Source organism: Perognathus longimembris, chromosome 9, assembly GCF_023159225.1.
Source record: "Perognathus longimembris pacificus isolate PPM17 chromosome 9, ASM2315922v1, whole genome shotgun sequence".
Lineage (NCBI taxonomy): Eukaryota > Metazoa > Chordata > Mammalia > Rodentia > Heteromyidae > Perognathus > Perognathus longimembris.
The window spans coordinates 47532629-47556951 of record NC_063169.1 but is presented as its reverse complement, the minus strand read 5'-3'; the positions used below and the strand labels follow the sequence as shown (position 1 = coordinate 47556951).

At 33.9% G+C, this 24323-nt stretch overlaps 1 protein-coding gene across 7 annotated transcripts in view; it reads left to right on the top strand.

Annotated features, from left to right (window-relative positions):
- The window catches only part of Ptprk (protein tyrosine phosphatase receptor type K), a 481811-nt gene that overhangs the window by 276550 nt on the left and 180938 nt on the right, over positions 1–24323 (top strand). For all 7 annotated transcript variants that reach the window (XM_048354055.1, XM_048354054.1, XM_048354057.1 and 4 more), the window contains exon 7: positions 6509–6802. In XM_048354055.1, coding sequence (XP_048210012.1) covers positions 6509–6802 — 294 coding nt within the window. The remainder of the gene's footprint in view (positions 1–6508; positions 6803–24323) is intronic.

Genomic DNA, 24323 nt, shown 5'->3' with positions numbered 1-24323 from the left:
GTGGTTTGGCTTTTGCTGGCATGAAGTGACCTGGATGTCAATAAAACCTTTCTAGACAATTTTAAGTAATGAAGAGGTTTAGAAATCTGGCCTTACCTGACATCCAATTTTGGCATTTACTTTTGTGTGCTCCATGGGTTGCATCCTAGTATCATAAAAATGATAATGTGATTCATTATTTTCATAAAAGTGTGGTTTTCAAAATATCAAGAGACAACAGTTATAACGTTCTATAAAGAAAAAAACAAAAGCAATGAAAGCATATAGTTAGAAAAAATGGACATTATTATTAGGGAAATGTATTATTGACAAGCTAAGTGTGTATATATATATGTATTTGCAGGTGTTTTAAATAATACCTTTCTTTACATTAAAGTCAGAGATATAATGTTTGCTTATAAGTAGGAAGGAATGTTTTCAGTTAGAAATATTATCCTAAAATGATCTTTTCAGTGAAAATACCTATTTTGACACTTGTTAAATATTTAAAAATTTCTGATGATGGCAGTTGTTGTCATTTGCATTTGTACTATCCCTTAAATATTATAGTAATATTCATGGAAAACATCTCTAAAACTTGTTTTAAAATATTAAGTTTCAATGATATATTTTATATTTTTTAAATGTTTAAATATTATTTGTATTCTCTATTTTGTATATTCAGATATCTTTGAAGATATATAAAGGGGAACTTTTTCTATGAAAATGCTCTTAAAAGGCATCTAAAAATTTTTATATCAAATCAAATAAATGATCTGATTTGACTAAAGGCAAAATGAAAATTATTGCTATGTTGGTAGCCAGGACCTATTTTACAAGCTAGATAAATCTTGTGATGCCAGTTGGTCACTAAGCAGTTGCTTGGAGAGTGTTCTTTTGTTCCAGTCAACTAACTCCTTTAATTAAATAGTAGCATTTTGTAGGTGCTGTGTATCAATGTCAGAGCAATTGCCTGGCTGCATGGTTCAGAATCAGAGGTAGTAAATCTTACTTTCTGAACACTTAATTTCAGCACCTGCAGATAAATTTCGTAAATAAAGAAGTACAAAGCTTTACCATCCGCACATGATAATTCTTAGTATCTAAGAATTTTTCTGGGACTGAAAATGTTAACTGTCAGAAAAAACAACATAAAATCATGAAAGACTATTACTCTTTCCTACATATATCTAGGTTGCAGCTCATAAACTCAGATATCGGAAAAATCTTGTTAAATAAACCTAAATGTTTTCAAATGTGTACTTCATGTTTCAACATTTAAGGAACAATGAAATGCAAGTATGTTGCCCAAGGAAACTGCTTCTATTTATAAATGACCTGTTTTCTGCTTTTAATGAGGTGAAGGTTATCTTTATCTTAGTCAGTGATGTTATTTTGAGTCTGAAAACACTGAAATACTATTAACTTTTACTGTTATCCCATTGAAGGTAATTTAAGTTATCTTACAGTAGTGCATAAAGTAAATTCCAGAGGTTATAATACAATAATAATGTCATTATGCTTTCCATCAATTTTTTCACTGTTCATTCTTCCTTACATGAATATACTGTTGTTGATGGTTAGTAAATTTAAATAATAAGAAAAGTGAGTCCATTATCTAAGACAAATCACATCTGGATCAACATTTCAGTGAGATGAAAACAAAGAAATAATAGTTTTCTTTGAAGTTATCCACTTATGTAATGAAATTGTACAAATAAAAAGTATTGTATCTCTTATAAATAGTCGTGTTAAATTTTAAAATAAGTTCTGCATCTTAACAAAACACTGACTCCTGTGGCCATTTTAATGTTTGTCATCTTTTTGTATTTCTGTCAAAACAAATAATTTGTTAAGTTTAATATAACCTTTAGCTTTTTAAAAAAATCACGTCATCGTCTCAAAACATTAGTAAATTTCTATTCTATTAATCTATTTGTTTGTTTGCTTGTTATTATTTGTTTGTTTTTTTAGCCCATCTGGGGGCTTGAACTCAGGGCCTGAGCACTGCCCCTGCCTTCTTTTTGCTCAAGGCTAGCACTCTACGACTTGAACCACAGAGCCACTTCTGGTTTTTTCTATATATATGGTGCTGAGGAATTGGACCCAGGTTTTAATGAATATGAGGCAAGCACTCTACCACTAGGCCATATTCCCAGCCCTGTTTACTTTTATGTATGTATGTATGTATGTGTGTATGGATGGATGGATGGATGGATGGATGGATGGATGGATGTGTTTGTTTGTTTGTTAGTTAGTTAGGGCCTCACATCCTTGCTCAACTTTTTCATTCTGAGTTGGTCATCTACCAACTCCCCAAGCTAGAAATCCACTAGAATTTGTTATGGTTGAGCTATCTCTCAGGACAAAGGGGATCCTGGTCTGTGCCTGTCACAGGTTAAAAATGATCTCCAATTTTATTATGTTTTCATTTTTTAAGCTGTGAATATTACCTTACATTGCTCAATAATTTCTCCAGATGTAATTTTGTTAAGTAGTTAGAAATAGTAACGCTATCTTGATTTGGCCATGTATCCTAGATGTAATCACAACTTTCCTTGTAAATTCATAAGAGAAGAAGGAAACATGAGCATTGATTTGGAGGGGTATCAAATAAGACAAAGAACACCAGCAGATACAATACATTGGAAGAAAGGAACTAACTTTTACTTAGGGTCTTTGTGGAGCAGGGGTGGAAGGATATAGAATTCTCTGGCATGTATTTCTATCTAGTGCTACTGATTTAGTTTACTGGGTTCAAGAACCATAAAAGAATAGATTTTTCCTCTTAAAGTAGCAAAAATTGCCACCTAGCTTATTGTAATTTGCTATGGAGGACCCAGGAGACTGGAGCAACATCACTGCCTCCTTCTCTAGGGGGAGAGTTAATCTTAGAATACTTCATGTTAAGGCTTCATTGGCAAACAAAACCATTAGGAAAGAAAAAGAATTGCAAGGGGGTTTGTTTGTCTACTTGGAAAATGGATGTAAAAGTGTTATTTGCCTTGACATTTACTTTGTTACTGACATTTTCTGGCTTTGTGGCTTTTGTTTGTGAGTTTTGCATTTTATCGATTAACTGGCACTTGATAACCAACACATGCCTGTAAAATACCAATAGCATATTGGTATTTTCTGGATGAGAATACATTTTCATAGCGAGTTGCTTGATCTCAAGACCTAATGAAAAATAATATTCAAATTATAAAATGAATAAGGCAATTTGAATATATAATTGGTACCTTATAATAGGTAGGCACTAGAATAATGAATGTGAGTCATTAATTGGACATTAATGGGTAACATTGGTAAAGTTTATCTTGTATTTTTGGGATTATATGCTTCACTTCATATTTACTGTACAGTTGGGATTTATTTCCACCATACCTTTGGGCCTGGAAGTATATTAAGTTATGAAGAATATTAATATTGCTGCAGAACAATTATTTTTTCATTTGCAAACTGATTAAAATTCATGTATAATTTATTGAAATGAATAGGGATTTTATAAATAAATACCCTTGCTCTCAGGGTTCCAAAACAAAGTACATATGCTAATATAAAGCTACTTTATACCTCTAACATAAAAATTTAATATGTAATGGTATATTACTCTCATTAATGTGAGTTTTCCTTCTTATAATCATGCTGCTAATCAATGTGTATGTTTTTTAGATTCTTTTAATATCACCACTATTCAGAATTGGAGCTAATGCTTTGCATCTGGGATTGTTCTCTTTTTTGCATAGCATAGCTGTGAAACAGGAAACTGGTGACCCTGCCTTGCTGCCCTTCCTCAGATGACACTGATTGCATCAAACTTATTCTCACATAATACATGTTGAATATTAATTTCTGGTTTTAAAATGTATATATGCACTGCCCTTCCCCCTAAAGCCTTCAGTATCACATATAGGGCTTGTGGATTTGTTTAGAAGTATCGAGTATTTTTAACATCTTTTGTATGTTACCTCCCTTGTTATGCAATGTTAAATAACTTATTCACATTTCCTGTGCTGTCAGCATATAGGACTATGTATTTTGAAATGTAGCTTCCTCACTCCAAATTTTGTTGATATGGCCCTGTTTAAAGAAAGTAACAATAGAAACCAATGTTTGATTTCAATACTGTGTTTAACTGTAGCTTTTGTCTCCTTTCCTCTTTCCCCATCTCCTGCTCACAATTCTTGCTTGCTCTTTATTTTCTGTGGCAAAGTATCCAGAGTATCAAAAGTTAGAACTCATATTGCATAGAGAAGCATAAGACTAGCTTTCTGAAAACCTATTCATTTGTAAATTAATTCTATTAGTAAATCATTTGTCATGTTCTTCCTGTCCATGCATCATGCTAAGTTCTGGAACTCGTTGGGCCATTGACAAGTTGCACAATGAGTCACTGGTGAGTTGTACAATGAATGAGGCATTATGGCTCTGGGGTAGAACCCTAGTGAGCTGTGAATTTACCATTTTTTTCTACTTTAACTTAAATTAGTCAGTATATGAGCCATCTGGAATGAAAACAAACATGGTACATCTCATGAGGCCGCTCAGCTTATTAGCCAAGTGTGCTTTTTAAGATATGGGTAACATTTAGAGAGGCTGGAAAGACATTCACATGCTTCCTCATACATGTATTTCTTTTTTCTGTTTAATTTCAGTTTAGGATTTAGAGAAAATGATCTCTCTCCCCTTGACTAAAATAAAATTTTGGAAAACTCTAAAATTTAGAGTTTTAGACTACATGGTAGGATTTTATGTTGAAATGAAACTTATTTTTACTGATAAGTGAAACTTCAAAACTATTTTGACTTTCTTAAGCTTTTGTTTTTAGGAAACACTTCATAGAATTCATTTGTAAAATAGAAAATAATTTGGCTGTGGTATGACTTTAACTGTATATCCTTATTAAATCAGTTTGCAAAATCATTAAGACCAGATTTTCTGGTTACCATTTTAAATCAGGTGTGAAGAATTTTTAAAATTATCCCTAAATGTGTACGATGGATGTCATATACATTTTGGTTTATTTCCTTTTTAAACATGACCCTAGTCAATCAAAAAGTTATACTATTTTTTTTAAATAGCCCCTTTGAAGGCTATTGCCTTAATAGGATGATTATTTAATAAAGAATTACTTGTGTTTTTAAAATGAGTTTGAAGAAAAAACATGTGCTCAATCTATTATTTTTATCACAGTTTTCTATTGATTTCATGCTAAATTCATTTCAAACTAATACGTTTATTGTGTTGATTCTTCTTTCATAATAATATATGGATGCCCATATCCAGAAAAGCTAAGTATGAGTAGTCACTCATAAATATTTGCCCTAAATCATTGCCTACTCATGATTTTAGCATCTGTAAACTTAAATGAATTAAATGAGTTAGCCTGATGTAACTAGTCTATTTCAATGTAGAGATTTATGCCAGCTATTCCTTTCCATGTAAGCAGAATTAGAAACAAATACTGTAAACCACCTGAGAATTCTTAATTCACTTAGATCTGAATAAGAATCTTCAAATTGTAGTTTCTGAATACAGTGTATCACTATTGGACAATTCCAAAGTCCCTGGCTGTATCTTTTAACTTCCTATACTTGTTTCTTCTCCAGTCTTCCCTTGTCTGGGTTGATTAGTGTGTAGGAAGCATTTTGTGGTTGTATTAAATACATTCCTTTGCAATGTTTGCCTTATTAAAAAGTAATCTTTAAAGCAATTTTAGGACAATTACCAGATTAGTAAGATTATCATTTTGCTTTACATTCTTTTAACTTCTTGGTGAAGTGTGAGAAGTGTTTTAGAAGTTTAAATACATCTCTCTTCTTGTCACAGTGTACTCGGAACTTTGTATCATTCTATTTCCCTTGAACAGACATATTGACAGAATTAAGGCTGCCTTAACAAATGCCCCCTCAAAGGCTAAGTATTGACTTGTGATTTTTCTATGGTGTCAATATCACTTTCTTACTCCGTGAGGTGAGTGTGCAGAAAGAAATCAGTACCCTGATCAACGTCCGTGTACAGCTCCTTATCTTGTCTGCTGGTAATCTGGTAGTCTGTTTCTATCTATCTATCTATCTATCTATCTATCTATCTATCTATCTATCTATCTATCTCTATATCTACATATCTAGACTATGTATGTATGTATGTATACACATACCTGACTTGGCCATTTAATTTGTATATGAAGCAATGTATTAATAATAAGATCTACTCTGTTCAAATCTAATGGGTCTCCAAATATGCTTTCTTCATGTCTCTTTTTTATTGTGCTTTGTAAGTTTATAGCTTGGAGAAGCAGGAACGGTTTTGTGAAAAGAAACATGTAAAATGGTCAAAGCTTAAAAAAAGTGTTTGTTCTTTAAAAGTACAGTTGACAGACTGCTGTTATTCTGATTTTCTTTTGAACATTTATCATATGATTCTAAATGAATGATTCACTAAGTTGTAAAGACATGAATAGATATTTGTTTTGTTACATTTTAGACTTTCCCGCCTAATTAGTGTGTACATTCATCTCTTACAGAGCCACCAAGACCCATTGCTCCTCCTCAGCTGCTTGGTGTTGGGCCTACATATCTGCTAATCCAGCTTAATGCCAACTCCATCATTGGTGATGGTCCTATTATCCTGAAAGAAGTAGAATATCGCATGACATCAGGATCCTGGACAGAAACCCATGCAGTCAATGCTCCCACTTACAAGCTCTGGCATTTAGACCCAGATACTGAGTATGAGATCCGTGTCCTACTTACCAGACCTGGTGAGGGAGGAACTGGGCTTCCAGGACCACCGCTCATCACCAGAACAAAATGTGCAGGTAAGACTCAATAGTAGTAATCTTACATAACACTGTAGTATACTATGCCCAGGCTCTCTTTGAACTGTGACCCTCAGATCTCAACTTCCTGAGCAGGAGGATTACAGCCTTGGGCAACCAGGCTCTCAGGCATTGAGTTGGTTTTATATATTAATTGCGCCTTTTAAACTTACTAATAGGAGGAAGTATACCTGTTCAGCATTTAACACAACAACCAAACAATGTGGTCATGATCATATTTATACTTGGTCTAAGAAAGTTGCTTAAGATATGTTTTTATCTCCAAGGCTTAGCCTGAATCTCAAAGTTTACTTTAAATATTCTGTAGAGCTATATTCTCTACATCCTCCTGTTTGAGGTCATGAAACAATTGTTCTTCTAGAAATAGATAAACTTCTGAAGGAGAGACATGTTGAGCACACAATCTCAACACTCAAAGAACTCATTGGAATGTGGAAACAAAGTGGGAACTGAGAAGTAATTTATTCTCCATTCCCATTTTAACAGGAAAAGATAATCAAGAGAGTCCATTCTACTGACTATATTCCTACATATTTTTTATTAAAATGTTCTTTTTTCCACATTTCATTCTTACAATGTATAAACAAATTATCATAGTCAGTGTTGATTTGACATCCCATTTATCTTCTTTCTGACTTCCTTTGCTTATGAGAAAATATCTAATCTGTTTTTTTTAATCTTTATCCTTATCATTTCCATTTTTTATTTTATTTTTATCTTTATTAAAAGTTGTAATACAACAGTCACCATAATGAACTTTTTGTTAAACCTAGGGATTATTTGCAATTGATCATTAATGTGAGAGATGTGGAAATTTCAGATAAATTGGGCATGGTTTAAGGTTAGTGATAATGAATCAAGTGAGTGAAATACTATGTTAATGAACATTGATTTATCTTTATTGAATGTTTATGTTCGGTGTACATATTAAAATGTTTTAAGTAAAACTGCAGCTATACAGTGCTTTGAGGTGTTTAATCTGAGAATAGCCTCACCTGAGTGGAAGGGCATAGAGTAAAAATAACTTACATTCATAGCCGCTGCCTGACTTGTGAAATGCCTGGACATTTTGCAATTCTATTAGTCCTTTTTATCATACTTGTTATTTGAGCAACTTTTAATCTGTGTGCTGGTCATAGAATTAAATAGTATCAGGCTGAATCATGAGTCGTTTTTCTTCTAATTAGAGAGATTTTGTTTTTAAAATCATCTTTTTAACATGTGATGGGAATCTTTGTCACACATGTTTATTACAGTTAATTAATATCTTCACAAGATTTATCTGATGCAGTGTCTTAGGGAGGAGCATGAGATAATCAAGTTCATTTTAGTTTTGAGAGAAAACCATTGTTACCAAATCATTATGTTTTGTCTAAGAAAGGACATATGATATTAATCTTTAAACATGCTCTGCAAATAAGTTGAATATGATTTATAAGCATGATATATCTAAATATGAAGTCAAAAAATTTATGATGTCCATCTTTCTATCTTTCTTTCCTTCCTTCCTTCTTTCTTCAGATCTGTTTCTCTTTTCTCAAATTTCAGGTTGCAAAGATTTTATGAGAAACACCATTGGCCTCAGCCTGGGGATCCAATATCAAAAAAAGCCAATTCAACTTATGATAACTATCTATATTAATTAATAAATACTTCTAAAGCTTAAAAAGTATTCATAATACAGGGAAATGTTCCTTTTGAGATATCCAACATAACCTATCTAAGTATATGAAATAGTACCTGACCCTGAATAATGGCTTATATGTGGCACTGATTGCTCCATCTAAAATCAATCTATTTTAATCAGGAAAAGTGTACTACTTTCTAATTGTAAAGTCTTAACCAGTAATATCTTCTGGTTGAATAAATATTTACCTGGAAGTTGATATTTTAATATGTCATGCATGTTAGATTACCAAGGAAGCCTTCAAGTTAAGCCTAAATACTTCTTAGTGCTCTCGCTTGCTCTCTCTCTCCCTCCCCCTTCCTCTCTCTCTTCCTCTGTGATATTTCTTTTGTGTGAAGGTTTTGTAAGTTACAAAGAAACAATAAACAATAAAATAGTTTCTTCATTTCAGAAATGCCTGCATTAATTTTCTGTGTCACAGAGCAAATGATATACAAGTATAGATTACTTACCACTTACAATTTTTAAATTTCATTTTAATACACTTGAATCACTGCCATTTTATTTTTGGCAGCAGTATCTGTTGTTTACCTCAGAGAAATCTGTCAATATTTGATTTTTCATCCAGGCAGTTGAAAAGTTTTACTTGAATATATAATGAATGAAAATTTACCCATTTTTTTGAAAGAAGAATGTGTATTTATAGTATCTCAGTATTGATTTGTACTACTTCAGAACCAACACATTATGACTTGATACTATATATTTTGTTCCCAATAATCCTATTAAGTGTATCACTATCACATTTTTAATTTGGTGAGTTTAAGCAAATCATTTAGTTACTTCTCCAATGACAGACCTGGGCAGCTGGAACTCAACTCCATTATATGATATGTAGGGGGAAAAAAGCCCAATGCTCTCCCCCTCCCCTCTCTTCCTTCTATCCACCAAGCCTGCCTTATCCCTTAAAATAATTGAAATGTATAAGTGAAATTATAAATAAATAAAATCTTGGAGACATTTTTTTAATACAGGCTGATTGGCTCACTCTTTCACTAAGAAAGCATAGCCCGATGTTCGCATCTTTACTTTTTTTGAAATCACAGTAGATTGTATTTAAGACAAATATAATTTACTTTTTAAGCATTTTAATCCAGTTTAAAAAGTATGCAGTGTGTTTATCTGTTTCTGAAAATGTTCTGCCTTGTTGGCAAAACTATTTATTTTTTGCTCTTTACTTTCTAAAGTACATTAAATTCATTTGGTAAAGTACAATTACCTGCTGCAGGGTCTCCCAAGTTGGGTTAGGTGGAAATTACAGCTTCTCTTGGCTGAAGCCACCCACGCTTGCTTCCCGCTTCTCATTAAACCTAAGGGATGTGATTATTCCACCGTTAGTCTGCAGCCCCACCCGTGCTATCGTTACCATAATGTTTCTCCATGCATTCTATAAATTTGAAAAGTGGCATAAATGTGAAGTTGTCTTCAATGGGAAATAATTCAAAAACTTCCATGTACAATCAAAGTGCATTCTCCTCTCCTCCATGTCTTTTACCCTTGGGTATCACAGCTGGTATGGAAGCTCTCTCCCTGTTATTAAATGGAAATAAAATATGCCCTCATCATGAATTGTCTGCCTTGCTTGCTTCTGCAAGTGCACATTAAAATTGCTCTTTTAAATTTCTTTCTGCCTTAAACAGCTTCATGATGGACTGACATTTGAGCAGCATCTCCTTCATAGGGAGGGTCAATAGTTCAAAGTGTCCAGAATATAATATGTTACACATTCTGGAAAAACTACTCTGTACTGTTGTACTGAAATTCAATGCTCTTGGCAACTTTTAGTGAAACATGTAGCTGTGTGAGGCACTAAATGTAAAATGTCTTCTTTTAAATGTAAACATTTACTAAAAATGATTTTTTTGGTTGTGAATTCACAATTGAAGGGTAAAATACTTAGATGTTTACTGAAAGCCACAATTTATGGAATTAAATTTTGGGCTTTTGGCTATGAATTTTACCAACAAAATTGTAACATTGATTTTTAGTATGGTATAAAATAGTTATCTGTCATAAAAGCAAGCTACCATTGACAACTAAGCCTACAGCTGAAAGTAAACAACTCTTGTAAGAATTCTCCTCTGTTTTTAACAGTGTAATGATGACACTTGATTTACTGAATTTTTTTTTGAAACACAAGTACATGATCTTTTGTCTTGTATTTTTTTGAGTGAGTTTAATAAAAGCAATGCTACTATTATTGAAATCAAGCTAACTCAACATAAAGAAAACTAAGAGAAAGACTGCAAATCCATTATTCACTTTTCTTAAAAATTGACAAAAAAAACACAAAAAAAACCCCAACAACCTCATTTGAACCTTTCTTTTTACTAAGTAATAATCTCAGTAAATCACAATCTGTTTTTCAACTAGTGTAAAGAAAGGTGGCCATTTGTGAAACATTCCCAACTCTTTTTGTTGGCTGCTTTTTTTGCTATGAGTCTGGGTTATAGATTCTCAGTTTATATAAGGAGTGTTTTGCCTTTCAGTCACTAACAACAGACATGTAAACAAAGGAAAATGTTAAGAAGTTATGAAGAGAATTCCAAACAGAAGCCACCACATGTTTAACCCAGTTGTAAACACTGCAGATGTTTTATGGCTCTTGAAAATAAATGGATGCAGTGGACCATAGGCTGATTCTGGGCTTGTGGTCCAAACAAGGCTGGTGGTAAGCTTTGACTAAGTCCTGCAAGACTCAGCTGTGATAAAGATGTTTTCCTGAAACAGTGACATTAGTAGCTTGTCTTTTGCAAAAGCCATCCCATCTCAAAGCAAGATATGGGCTAGATTTGAGAAATCCGCAGAGAGCAGAGAGAACATAAAAACATGCTCATAATTTATGTAACAATATGTCCTATGATCTTTTCTATCTAATCTCACGTGAGAAATAGGGTATCTGAAAATTCCTGGAAGATACTACCATTCTTAGAACTTTCAATCAACAGACTTAAACATTTTTAATTTTCAATAGCAATTTTACAGACATTTTATAACTGAGTTATTAGTTTAATATGTATTTTAGTTTCTTGTTTGAATTACTTTCACCTTTCAAATATTATTAATATGCATGTAAATCTCGGTGTATAATTATTTCAGAGGAGAGAATCGTGAGTGATTGAGCAGAAATTCAAGAGCTAGTATATATTTAATGGACTACATCCTTACATTCAGAGTTGACCTATGGCCCAACTTGTAGCAAGTTGTATCTTCTGTAGAAGATATAACATAAATATGACAAAATTCCTACTATGAGGCAAAATAGTCTAGCATTATAACCATAATAAAAACATAACAGTATAGTGAAAACAGAAATACTTCAATGAACCAGAAAGCCTTGCATCAATTTAAGACCAAAACATTTTTTTAAAAGTACAATTAAGTTTTCCAAAAGATCTGAAATAATACAATAATAGACCAACCCATAACTCAACCTTAATTCCTTATCGGTGATATAATGCGTAGAATGAGTCTGGTCAGTAATCACTATATTGGTTAGTTTGCCTTCCATTTTTACTTTCCAATCTCCTATAGAAAGTCTATAGGAACAGATGGAGGAATTGAGAGGAAGTATATAATTCACTTTCTAATTAAATCATCAGAAAAAAATGAGAAATCTGAGTGTCACAAATTTGAGAAATGTTATTCTAAATCTCTATGGAGAGAGGGGTAGTTTTAGCAGGTAATTGGCATCTGTGTATTCAACTAATGGTCTTTGCTAGGATCTAGACAAGAGTGATGAAGGTTAAGAGACAGGAAATCATCATGTCTACTATGTATTTTTTCAATCTTTATTTAGAAACAGGATGTGTACTCATACAACTCATGGCATAGTCCTTTGCAGGTGACATTATCCTTAAAAATGTAATTACCTTTATTAACTAGAGTTGGTTTGTTTTCAGCTTCAATTTTTCTCTTCTGATTTACATTGTTGATGAAAAACATTTGGCAACCAGTGAAAATCACACTATATTTATCCTTAGTACATGTGAGTCTGTTAATGTTATCATTCAGTATTCTTTTTATTGGCTCCATTTGTTTTTATTGAATTTTGAACACCAAAAACAAGTTGACAGGTGGAAATGATTGAATAACAGCATTAGTCTCATGATATATCATGAATCTTCACTCATCTTGGGATTTTTACTTGATATTAGCAAATAGCAATTGGTTTAAAAATAAAAATGATATAGTAAATCAAAATAATAACCATGTTCTGGTGGCTCACACCTGTAATCCTAATTACTCAGGAGGGTGAGATTTGGTGAGATTTTAGTGTCATGGTTCAGAGCCAGCCTGAGCAGGAAAATCCATGAGACACTTATCTCCAGTTAACCACCAAAAAATTGGAAGTGGAACTGTTGCTCAAAGCAGTAGAGAGCTAGCCTTGAGCAAAAGAGCCCAGACTCTGAGTTCAAGCCCCATTATCTACTAGAGAAAGAGAGAGAGAGAGAGAGAGAGAGAGAGAGAGAGAGAGAGAGAGAGAGAGAGAGAGAGAGAGAAAGAAAGAAAGAAAGAAAGAAAGAAAGAAAGAAAGAAAGAAAGAAAGAAAGAAAGAAAGAAAGAAAGAAAGAGGAAGGAAGGAAAGTTGGAAAGGAAAGGGAAGGAAGGAAGGAAGGAAGGAAGGAAGGAAGGAAGGAAGGAAAGAAGGAAAGAAGGAAAGAAGGAAGGCTCTTAGCTTTTTGATGGAATGTTGGTCACTCTGAAGTTTTCTTCCCAGAAGTAGTGATGTTCTGTTCATATATCATTCATATATCCATTCATCATATCATTTTTAAACGTTTTTCTTGACTTTTTCAAATCTGAATATGCTAGCATGACGTGGAGAATTCATTTCCAGGTCTTTACTACCTTACTACAAAATAGTATTATTTATAACCATTGTATATAATTATAATCATTATTATATTCATAATTATATTATAATCATTATAATGAGTGACTCAACTTCAGTGGTTTCTTCTAAGCTATGGGCAAAGAGCCACAGAAAGAAAACAGCATCTTCAAAAGAAAGGGAAAAGGGGCTGGGGATATAGCCTAGTGGCAAGAGTGCCTGCCTCGGATACACGAGGCCCTAGGTTCGATTCCCCAGCACCACATATACAGAAAACGGCCAGAAGTGGCGCTGTGGCTCAAGTGGCAGAGTGCTAGCCTTGAGCGGGAAGAAGCCAGGGACAGTGCTCAGGCCCTGAGTCCAAGGCCCAGGACTGGCCAAAAAAAAAAAAAAAAAAAAAAAAAGAAAGGGAAAAGGGTAAAGTCCAATCTAGAATCTTAGAAGATATATTAGACTTTTGGATCCCAGTAGAATTTAAACTTTAAACAGTAGGAATTCATGCTATTCATGTTATACTTGGCCTGTGCAGATTCAGCTGCCACTCCATGTGATATAACCTAGAAATCATTGATGTCTATTTTAATTGTTGCATCTAACCCATATTGATGATCTTGAAATTAAATAATTTTCTTTGGTTTCCTTTTGTATTATTTTCTACCTCTCTATTTTTTCTACAATAGGAAAGTAATAAATGATCATATCAGAATTTATTTTTGTTATTCAAGTCATTTTTAATATATCTTCTCTATATGCTTGTGCCATGAAAATAATTTATTTCGACTTGGAATCTCTTTAAGTATTACTGAGTAATACTTGTTCAAAACTGTGTGCTGGTGGCTCACACTTGTAATCCTAGCGACTCAGGAGGCTGAAAACTAAGGATTGTGCTTTGAAGTCAGCCCAGGCAGGAAAGCCCCTGAGATACTTACCCCCAATAAACTACTCACAAAAAGATGGAAGTTCAGCTGTGGCTCATGTGGTGGAGCACCAGCCTTGAGCAAATATTCTCAGGAACAGAACTCAGAGCCTAAGTTCAAGGCTCAGCGTGTGCTGGCATGGGTGTTGCGCGCGCGCACACACACACACACACACACCTCACACATGCACACACACAGAGTCATAATTCTCAAGTCTCTTTTTCATGCTTTGCAATTTCACTCTTCTAGTAAATTTTGTTCTATGTTCATGTGTCTGGCCTCTAAACCAGTGAGCTTTACTCTGCTTACCTGGAGAAAATGGCAAGTTTGAATTATTTAAAGTTCCATTGCTAAAAGTCCTACAATCAGTAAAGAGTATAAGAAATATTTTTAAAATTATGTGGGATAAAACACCATGCCAAATTTTGCAATAACAAAATTGAAAAAGCAACTTTCATACTACTGCTGTATTCATAGAATTATAACTGTGTTGATACTCAGAGTGTGAGGGATGCTCTCACATGGTTTTAGTGGGAAAGGAACTTTATAATTAATCAAGTCATACTCCTATTAATCAGCATTCTGGACATTTGGACTCAATAGTGAATTCATTCGATCATTAACAAGCAACTACTTGATGAGAAAGTGAAGATTATCATTCATTTTGTATTTTCTTATTTATTTTTTAAAAAATGCATTGGCAAGGTGATGTACAGAGGGGTTACAGTTACTCATGTGAGGTAGTGAGTACATTTGTTGTCAAATTTGTTAGCTCTTCCCTAATTTTTCTCCCACTTTCTCTCCTCCCCTCCCCCATTTGTACAATTAGTTTACCACATATTCTAAGTATTGCTGTTGCATTGGTTCACCTTTTGTCCCTTTTTTCACCATCTTGATCTTCTCCTTCCCTAATTCAGACAAGCATATATACAACACCCAGGGTACCAAAATAAAATACAGTGACAACAGGGACTAAACCATAGGGAGGAAAAATGCAAGAAAAAAGTAATTTCACATAGTACATTAAAAATAACAACAATAATGAAAAACCATGTTTCCATATCTTGGAGTTCATTACAATCATATGTAGATAGAACATAAACTCTATGTTTTCCCTCATTGGTAATAATTACTATACACCTAGGATAGTCCTAGCAGAAGATCACAATAGCTCAATAATTATGTTCATGTGATCATTTTGTATTTTCTTGTTTTCCTTCCTATGAGTATCTTCTATATGTTAGATAGTGTTGAATTTGCCAGGAGTCTAAAATGAAAACTCTTAGTCTAGGCACTAAAATTCTAAAGAATCATCATCTTACTGAATACGTACTTTGTACCAGGTGTTAGTGTAAGCTCTCAGATATAATTTGGGGCTCCCTGAGTGCCTATCTGTTGTTGCACTTCTTAGAGGGGGTTAGGAAATCGGCATGTAGGGAAATAATTAGACTCATAAACAATGTTTAAGTGTGCCCTGTTTGGTACAGTGAAGCTGTGGATGATGAGTAGAATTTTTAATTATTACAAATACAGAAAGAACTCAATCTTCCCATGTTTATCTTCAAAAATGTAAAATAAGGATCCAGCATTGAGCCTGTGCTGAAACTGTTAAGAAAAATCTTGGATATTTCTCTTGTTAAAAGAATACAACTGGAAGGAAGAAGAGCGAGCAAAGGTAGTTTTGCATTCAAGGTACATTATGTGAAAGTGAACAATGTAACTGATGGGTAGGATGAAAGGGGGGAATGAGTGGGGGACAGTTGAAGGGCTGGCCTTAACCAAGATGCATTGTACGCAGAGCCTGACATATGGAATTATAACATCTTTGTAGAACTACTTATCTATAAAACGAAATGATAAAACCAATCATTTTCATGCATATCACCTGAAATATTTCATACAGTGTGCTGTACCCATTTATGTAAGAAAGGTTAAGCCTTGGTGTTATTAGACCATGCTGTATTAAAGCCTATTTCGTTAAAGATGTTTTTTTTCATATTCTGAAAGAGTATCCTGGTATGATAGAAAATAACAAAATTATAAAATGAATACTCCAAATCTAGTATTATGCTGTACGTTTCTGTATTTTTTGATACGTTGCATTTATTGATCAATTAATATCTTAATTTTTATATGAGAGAGAAGAATTGGTTGTGTGAATTTTTAACTAAGATGTTCAGAAGGATTTGTTTGTCCATTGTTTAGAATTATTTTTCTAGTGGCAATTTAGGGAAAGGCTTGAAAGAAGATTTCAGTGAGATTAGAAAGCTGTGCTACTCCAGTGTAAACAAAAATTGATCAGTGCTTGAGCCAAGGCAGTAGAGATAAGAATTCGAATGAGGAAGAAAGGTTGAGAGAGATTTGAGGTGTGTAATCAGTAGAATTTAGTGACATGTTTGGAGTGAATTCTGGCTTTGAAAATTAAGGTATAGTGACAGGTTTTAACTTGAAGGAGTAAACACAATGGGAGAAGTCTTAGCAGGAAAATCTCCGTTTATTTTGAGAAATGAGATAGTGGGGAGGCAATTCTATTCCTGGATCTATGGTTCAGTAGACAGTGCAAGGAGCAGCCTGAACAGATTTGAGTGTCATCACGTTTTATTCACTGAGTGAAAGTCACAGGTACGTTATAATTTCTGTAATGGAAACACAATCAAGTTTCTTTCCATCAGTTTCTTAAATTATACTCTTTTTGGTATAGCAGAAATTAGCCTGTATATCTTATTAGCCTTAATATCTTATTGCATGACCTATTAAAGTCAGAGATTCTTAATGTTTCTTTTACATGGAAATATTTTTTAAATTCAGTAGGTTGTTTTGTGTTTGCATATTTTAAAACTTGTTTTACATAAATTTTATTTTTTCTTTGTTTTTATTGCTCTTCTATCTTCCATTAACCTTCAGCTTATTCATTTTCCATACTAATATCCTTCAGGTCTCTCCACAAAGCAGCAGGTGAGGGGTATGAACCTGGGAACCAGGGATACACATATGTAAATCTGACCTGCTCATTCTAATTCTTTGAATGTCCCTATAGAGCAGTCAGTGTTACATTGATGTTTTACTATAATTGCAAGTTGTCACAGCTTCTTCCTCTTTTTAAACTTTGTCTCAAATGCTATGCCTCTGTACTTTGATTATAAGCTGTAACAATTAGATTACTCCTTTAAATTTTGAAATCAGATTCCTCCTTAAGATGAGGTTAAATATTTAGAATTTTCATGAAAGCAAGTGAAATAACACCCATATCTCTCTTTCACTGAAGAGCAGAAAATAATTTAGGTCAGCAAATATGATATATTTTACGTTTAGAATTTCAGTTCAAGTATCATCTTCAAAAAGTAACCCTGTATTTCCTATTATTGAAAGGAAAGGTGGGGAAAATTTTTAGTGATTTATTCTTTAAAGCATTTCAATCTTGGAATGCAATGCTTATTTGGTGTTTACTTTTTAAAATTATTATAATTTTATTAGCTTTAAGTAGTTGTACAAAAGAGTTTGTTACACATGTCAGTTGCTGAGTACAGTGCATCTTTAAACAAATTATCTTTACATAGTTGGACAAAGGAGTTGCCACTTATCAAAGCAGTTCATGAATACCCTGCATCTTGATCAGTGTCACCCCTTAAATCATTCTCACCCATCCTTTCAATTTTCCTAGTTCTATTTTCACATATATACTCAGAATATTATACTTCTTAAGATGATCTTTTCCTTTCTGTTATACTACTTTTAAAATTTTCAAATAACCAATGCATTTTTCTTTTTAAAAATTTAAGTATTTTTATACAAGGGTTTTTATTCAACATTTCAATATATGATACCACTGCCTCTTGATTGCTGTCATCCTTTCCATCATTCCCAGTAAACCTTTCTAAGCTTGTGATTAGTCCAATCATTAGTTATGTGCAGTTTTTACAAATGATTCTTAAAATATATCTGTGTTGACCAGTTTTTCATTTCTCTAAAAAATACCTGAGATAATTTACATCAGGAACAGTTATTTTGACTCGGTTTGAGAAATTTGGTTTCATGTTTGTTCTGCGTCTTTGGGTCTGTGAAATCACATCCTGACAGCAGAGCCATTCACCACCTGACTGAGCAATGAGAAATACAAAGTAGAATTGGTTCAGAGGTATTAAAGCTTTCCACAGGTCCCCACTTTTAAAAAGGTTTACCACATGTTAGTGCCTCACTCTATGCATGAAGCCTTTTCCATATGGGCTTTGGGGAGCACTTAAGATCCCAATTATAGCAGCATCCTAAAATTGGTTGAGAATTTGCTTTATTCTCGTTCAAAAAAATGAATATCTTCATATATGTGAGAATGACTGAGCAAAACTGAATTCTTGGAAATAGCCTTTAGACACACACACACACGTGTGTGTGTGTGTGTATTAGTGAACGCAAAGACAAATGGAACACTGTAACTTTTTTCTTAATTTAAAGACAATGAATTATTCTGATAAAAATTTCTTCAGAATTAGAAATATTGGAAAAACAGGAATGGCATAATTATAACCCTTTCATATGAAGATCTTTATAAAGTATCTGATTTTATAGAGAAATAAATATGTACCTGCCTAGAGCAAATCATAGAAACAGATATGCTCCTATGTTACAAACAATACATAATATTTTAATTTTCTTGGGACTAGTAAAGCATTTGTCAAATGCTGATGTTTTAGCAAGGAATATTTCATATGCCTTCATTTTAAAATATCTTCTCAGCTTGGACAGGTGGTATTTAAGGATTTGGCATAAGAAATGGTTTGGCAGTGTAACAAGTCACATTACAAGTGACTGCCTTGCAAGAGAAGAAAGAGACGGAGACATTTTCCATTACTACCTACTGTTCAGGGGCTCACATTATCCCCTAAACAACCTCGTGCTTGTGGCAGTAACAATGTGCTGTCATTTTTTTGTACTAATATGAAAGTTCAATCTTTTTGACAAATAGTACATCACTTCTGCTTGGCAAATTTTTGTCACTCAACTCTACTTGATGTGTAAGTAGGGTGTATCATACTGGCTGAAGTAATCTAAGATGAACTGTGTTGAACAAAGGAAAGTTTACATGAAAGGTTACTCTCTCTTTCACTTGTTCTCGTTGTTCTCTCCTCAACCCTCTTCCTGTAAGTTCATTTTCAATCCTACTTCCATATTCTTTGGCAATAAACTACACATTGCATATAAGGAATGTCTTTCAGTAAATTTGAAGAGAGGTTGCCATGCAAAAGTGCATGAGGTACTTTGTTTTATCTCAATTGTATGCATGCATGGGTTTCCACACATAACTGCACAGTTGAAGGGCCTCTTTTCTTTCTTTCTTTCTTCTTCAGGTTCATTTTCTGACGCGATCAATTATCTAGTCTCTATACTCCTATCCTCTGAAAGTCATTCATGATCAATTGGTGTGAAATGTGGATATTCTGCATTTTTGCTTTTATGATTTCATGGTTGCAAGTCTTATTCTCTTAAAATGACCTTTGCAGTCATGTGTGCTTTGTAGGTATAATAATTTTTCTTCTTCAATATAGGTAGGCATATTAATTTTTTTTCTTCTTACATCAGTCATGGAGGAGAACAGTTGTAGTAGAAAATTTATTGGTACTCATGAAAAGAGAACTTTTCTCAAGTAAACTAATAGGCCAGGTAGTATCTATTTATATTTTACAGATAGTGATCGAATCCCAAAATATCATTCTTAAGAAATGCAGACTAAAATTTGTACATTTGAAACCTCAAATAAGGTTGTGAAGAAATTACTCTCTCAGAATAGTCACCTGTACAGAGTGTATATGTAGAAATGGTTATTGATAGAGATGTCAATAGATATACATTTTATTATGGATATAGCTAGTACAATGTAGTTTTGTGTTTTCTGGTTCTTATTTGTGGTAGGCACTAGAGTTTTAGTCAATCCCTTAAAAGTCATATACATCTTCCTGCAGAAAATATGTAGTCATATCTGCCTTCTTTATTTTTTATTAATTTCTGCATGAAATTTATATTAGGCTGTCAGTTATTAAAGTTTTATATTTTACTTATAATAAACAAATTACTATTCAATATTCAGGAAAGGACGAGGGAGAGATACAAAAAGGATAAGTCTGACTGAAGTACATTGTCTTTTTTTTTGCTGTTTTTTTGTTTGTTTGTCTGCTTGTTTGTTTTGGGGGGAGGGCATTTCTTAGTGCTTAGAACTCAGGGCCTGAGTGCTGTCCCTGGCTTCTTTTTGCTCAGTGCTAGCACTCTATCTCTTGAGCCACAGCACCACTACTGACTTTTTCTGTTTATGTGATGCTGAGGAATCAAGCCCAGGGCTTCATGAGTGCTAGGCAAGCACTCTACCACTAAGCCACATTCTCAGCTGATCGAAGTACATTGTATTATGCAATTGAAACCCTTTTGTATAAAGCCTGAGGCTAATAAAATGCTAATAAAACACATACATTGGCATTATTAAAATTTGTTCAAAATGGCAGCTGTTATATAGAGAAATGAAGCTTGAAGCAGCCCAAGGTAAAAATTTACAAGACCCCATCCTAACCAATAAATGTATGCTAAATATAAATAGTAGGTTTGGGTCCCTAAACAAAATGCTATTGGAAAAACACTGAAAACAGAAAGGGCTTGGGGCATGGTACAAGTGGTAGAGCACCTTGCCTTGAAGCCCCACCCTCAAATCCTAGTACTTTCCCATCTCCCAAATCTAAAGACACTATAACAAGCAACTAAAAACATTTAATATAATGTGAAAACAGCTAATAGATACCAAGTATTTAGTCTAAACATTGCCTAGTATTTCTTATAGGATCGTTTATTGATTTACTGCAATGACCAAACCAGGAGGTGATGTTCCACAAACTGGATCTCTGACAAATGAGAGGTCAAACTGGTATTTAGTGGTTGATCTGAAATGGAAATCTAGACAGGACTTCAAAATCCACAAACTTACAAAGAAATAAGAGTTTCATGAGGAAATAAATCAGAAGAAGAAGCTGGCCTTAATATGAGGATGAGGGGGGGGGGGGAGTATATTCTGTAGGTTTCAGGCTGATTTAAGAATAAAATGGAGACTGTGTGTAATGTGTATCCTTCAGGCAATCCTTGAGAATGTCTCTGCTTTTTTGACCCTACCAAATTACTATATCTTTGGGCTCTGAGTGAATTGATTTTCTCAAAGGAATGTTTCCTATAAGTAAATATTAAAGCCAAAGGGAAGACTTGTTGGCCAAGCCTCCTGATCAAAATCTGGGAACAAAATATTCATAACTGAGAGCAAAGATCTAGAAATTGTTTCATCATGCCAACTTTTGATAAATATAAAATGCTGGTTTTAAATTTTTTACACATAATATATTATCATCAATATAGATACCCTCTATATCATCGGTAACAGCATATTCCCTAGGTATTTACAAATGTAGAATGGTACTGATCTATGGTATGTGTATTTTAGTTGTTATTGAAATAGTGACATTGCACTCCAAATTTCAGTCCCAATTACTAAATGTGTCTAGTTCTATTTTATATTATCAAAACTATTTGATTTAATATTATCAAACCTTATCATTTGGTGGTATGTGTATAAAACAAAAAGTAAATCTGCTTTTTCTTTATAATGAATGGTGACAATACAGTGTTTGTCTCCTTTCTCTCTCCTTTTCCCCACTTCTCTCCCTTTTCCACTCCTTTCCCTCTTTTCTTTTTTGTAATGCAGTATTGCTAAATTAAACTCAAGGCCTCAAAGTTTCTATGCAATTGTTCTACCACTTGAGCTTTTGCTTTATTCTCCCTTTTTTGAACATTCATTGTGATTATTTAGATAATTTTTATTATCTGATGTGTGCATAAGAATGAAAAGAGTTAACTCTGTGTGTGTATGTGTGTGTGTGTGTGAGAGAGAGAGATAGATCACCTCCATTTTTTTTTTTTTTTTTTTTTTTTTTTGCCAGTCCCGGGGTTTGGACTCTGGGCCTGAGCACTGTCCCTGGCTTCTTTTTGCTCAAGGCTAGCACTCTGCCACTTGAGCCACAGTGCCACTTCTGGCCATTTTCTGCATATGTGGTGCTGGGGAATCGAACCCAGGGCCTCATGTATATGAGGCAGGCACTCTTGCCACTAGGCCCCTCTTCAGCAACTTGTTCAATGTTTATTATCTTTCCTTATGTCCACTTGTTTGCTTATTTTAGTCTGTTTTTTACAGAAGGAGCCATTATTTGCTCACAAGCAAAAAAAGTTCTTATGGCTAAAGATTAAAAGTTAGAAACTGTTAAGGACTTATTTAAATACAGGCATACTAATTCAGATCAATTGTATTGGAGCAAAAGAACACTATTTAATTTTTTTTTTGTACCTTAAGTTAGAGATGTTAGAATAAACCATGATAGAACTGGCACCCACTTTGTCAGTAGTTTCATATACAAACTTCAAGTAAAATGTAAAGTTGGTGGCACCCAATAAACCTAGTGATTGAAGGTTTCTACGAGGAATACATCTGAGAATAAGTAGAGTTATGAGTTCGAGGAGCTATGACTGTAGGTTCATGCTTTTTCCATGAAAAATAGATATATTTTCCATTAGGTGAGCAACATTTTTGAACTTGGACAGTTAATATCTCCATATATTGCTTATTTCTAATTCATTATTAGCCCCCCCTGTGAATCTCTATCTGTTAATATTGTGTCAGTGGTAACCACTAGTAGGAGAAGCTTAATTAGAGTTAACTGTAAGATGTCCTATACAAGATGGTGAGAAGCAACAAGAGACATACATTTTCACAGAAAGTGACAGAGTCAGGAAATACTCCCCTAGAACAGGCGTTTTAGAGGAAAATACTCTTCTAAATCTTAAGCATCCTTAAATTACTTAGGCAATTGGGATATGAAAAATATTATATATAATTTTAATTAATACACACCTATAAATCAGCATTATCTTCCATTATAAACTGTTCACACACCATAATACTTAGAGTAGTTGAGTCCAATCCTCAGCACCAGTATTTTTAGGTTATGCCAGAAAATATGGAAACTCATTAAGGATATTGTTATTAGTACTTTGAAATTGTATCATTTATTCAATCTGCTTTTATTTACAGCAAACAGAGTTATGGCTCTGTTTCCTGTTTGTGATTTTTTTTTTATTGAACCACATATAAATCAATATTTTGGAATTTCCAGTGATAGCAACTGGAGGTTTTATTTTATGAATTTTAAACTTTTTCTACAAAATGGGACTTGATTGTAGTAGATTGCTAATAGGTGGGAAAACAAAAAATCATTGCTTTAACAGCATCATTGTTTTATTACTTAAGATATAATATAGCTAATACAATGAAGACCAAGAAAGTTGGTAGCATTTTGTTGTTTGTGGTGGTGGTGTTGTATGTGTGTGTGTGTGTGTGTGTGTGTGTGTGTGTGTGTGTGTGTGTGTGTGTGCTTCTGATCTTGAGGCTTGAACTCGGGGCCTGGGCCCTGTCCCTGAGCCTATTTGTGCTCAAGGCCACTTCTGGCCTTTTCTCATTACTTTACCTCCTCCTCCTCCTTCTGCTCCCCCTCCTCCACCTCTTCCCCCCCTCCCTTTTTTTTTTTGGCCATTCCTGGGGCTTGAACTCAAGGCCTGAGCACTGTCCCTGGATTTTTTTTTTCTTGCTCAAGGCTAGCACTCTACCCCTTAAGCAGCGCCATTTCTGGCTGTTTCTTATATATGTGGTGCTGAGGAATTGAACCCAGGGCTTCATGTATACTAGGCAAGCACTCTTGACACTAGCCCATATTCCCAGCCCCAGTCTTTATTTCTTAGTAGTTTATTTCCTGCCCATGCTGGCTTCAAACCACGATCCTCAGAATTCAACATCCTGAGTAGCTAGGGTTACAAGTGTGAGCCACTAGCGCCTGGCTAGTTGGTGTAACGTTTTCAATGCTATTCCAGTCCAAAAATTCAAAGCCTTACAGTGAACCAAAGTCAGAATGAAAACTGAATTTGAAATATTATTCAGTAAGATTAAAGTACTTTATCTAATAAATGATAGTACTGCTTTTGTCTTAACTTTCG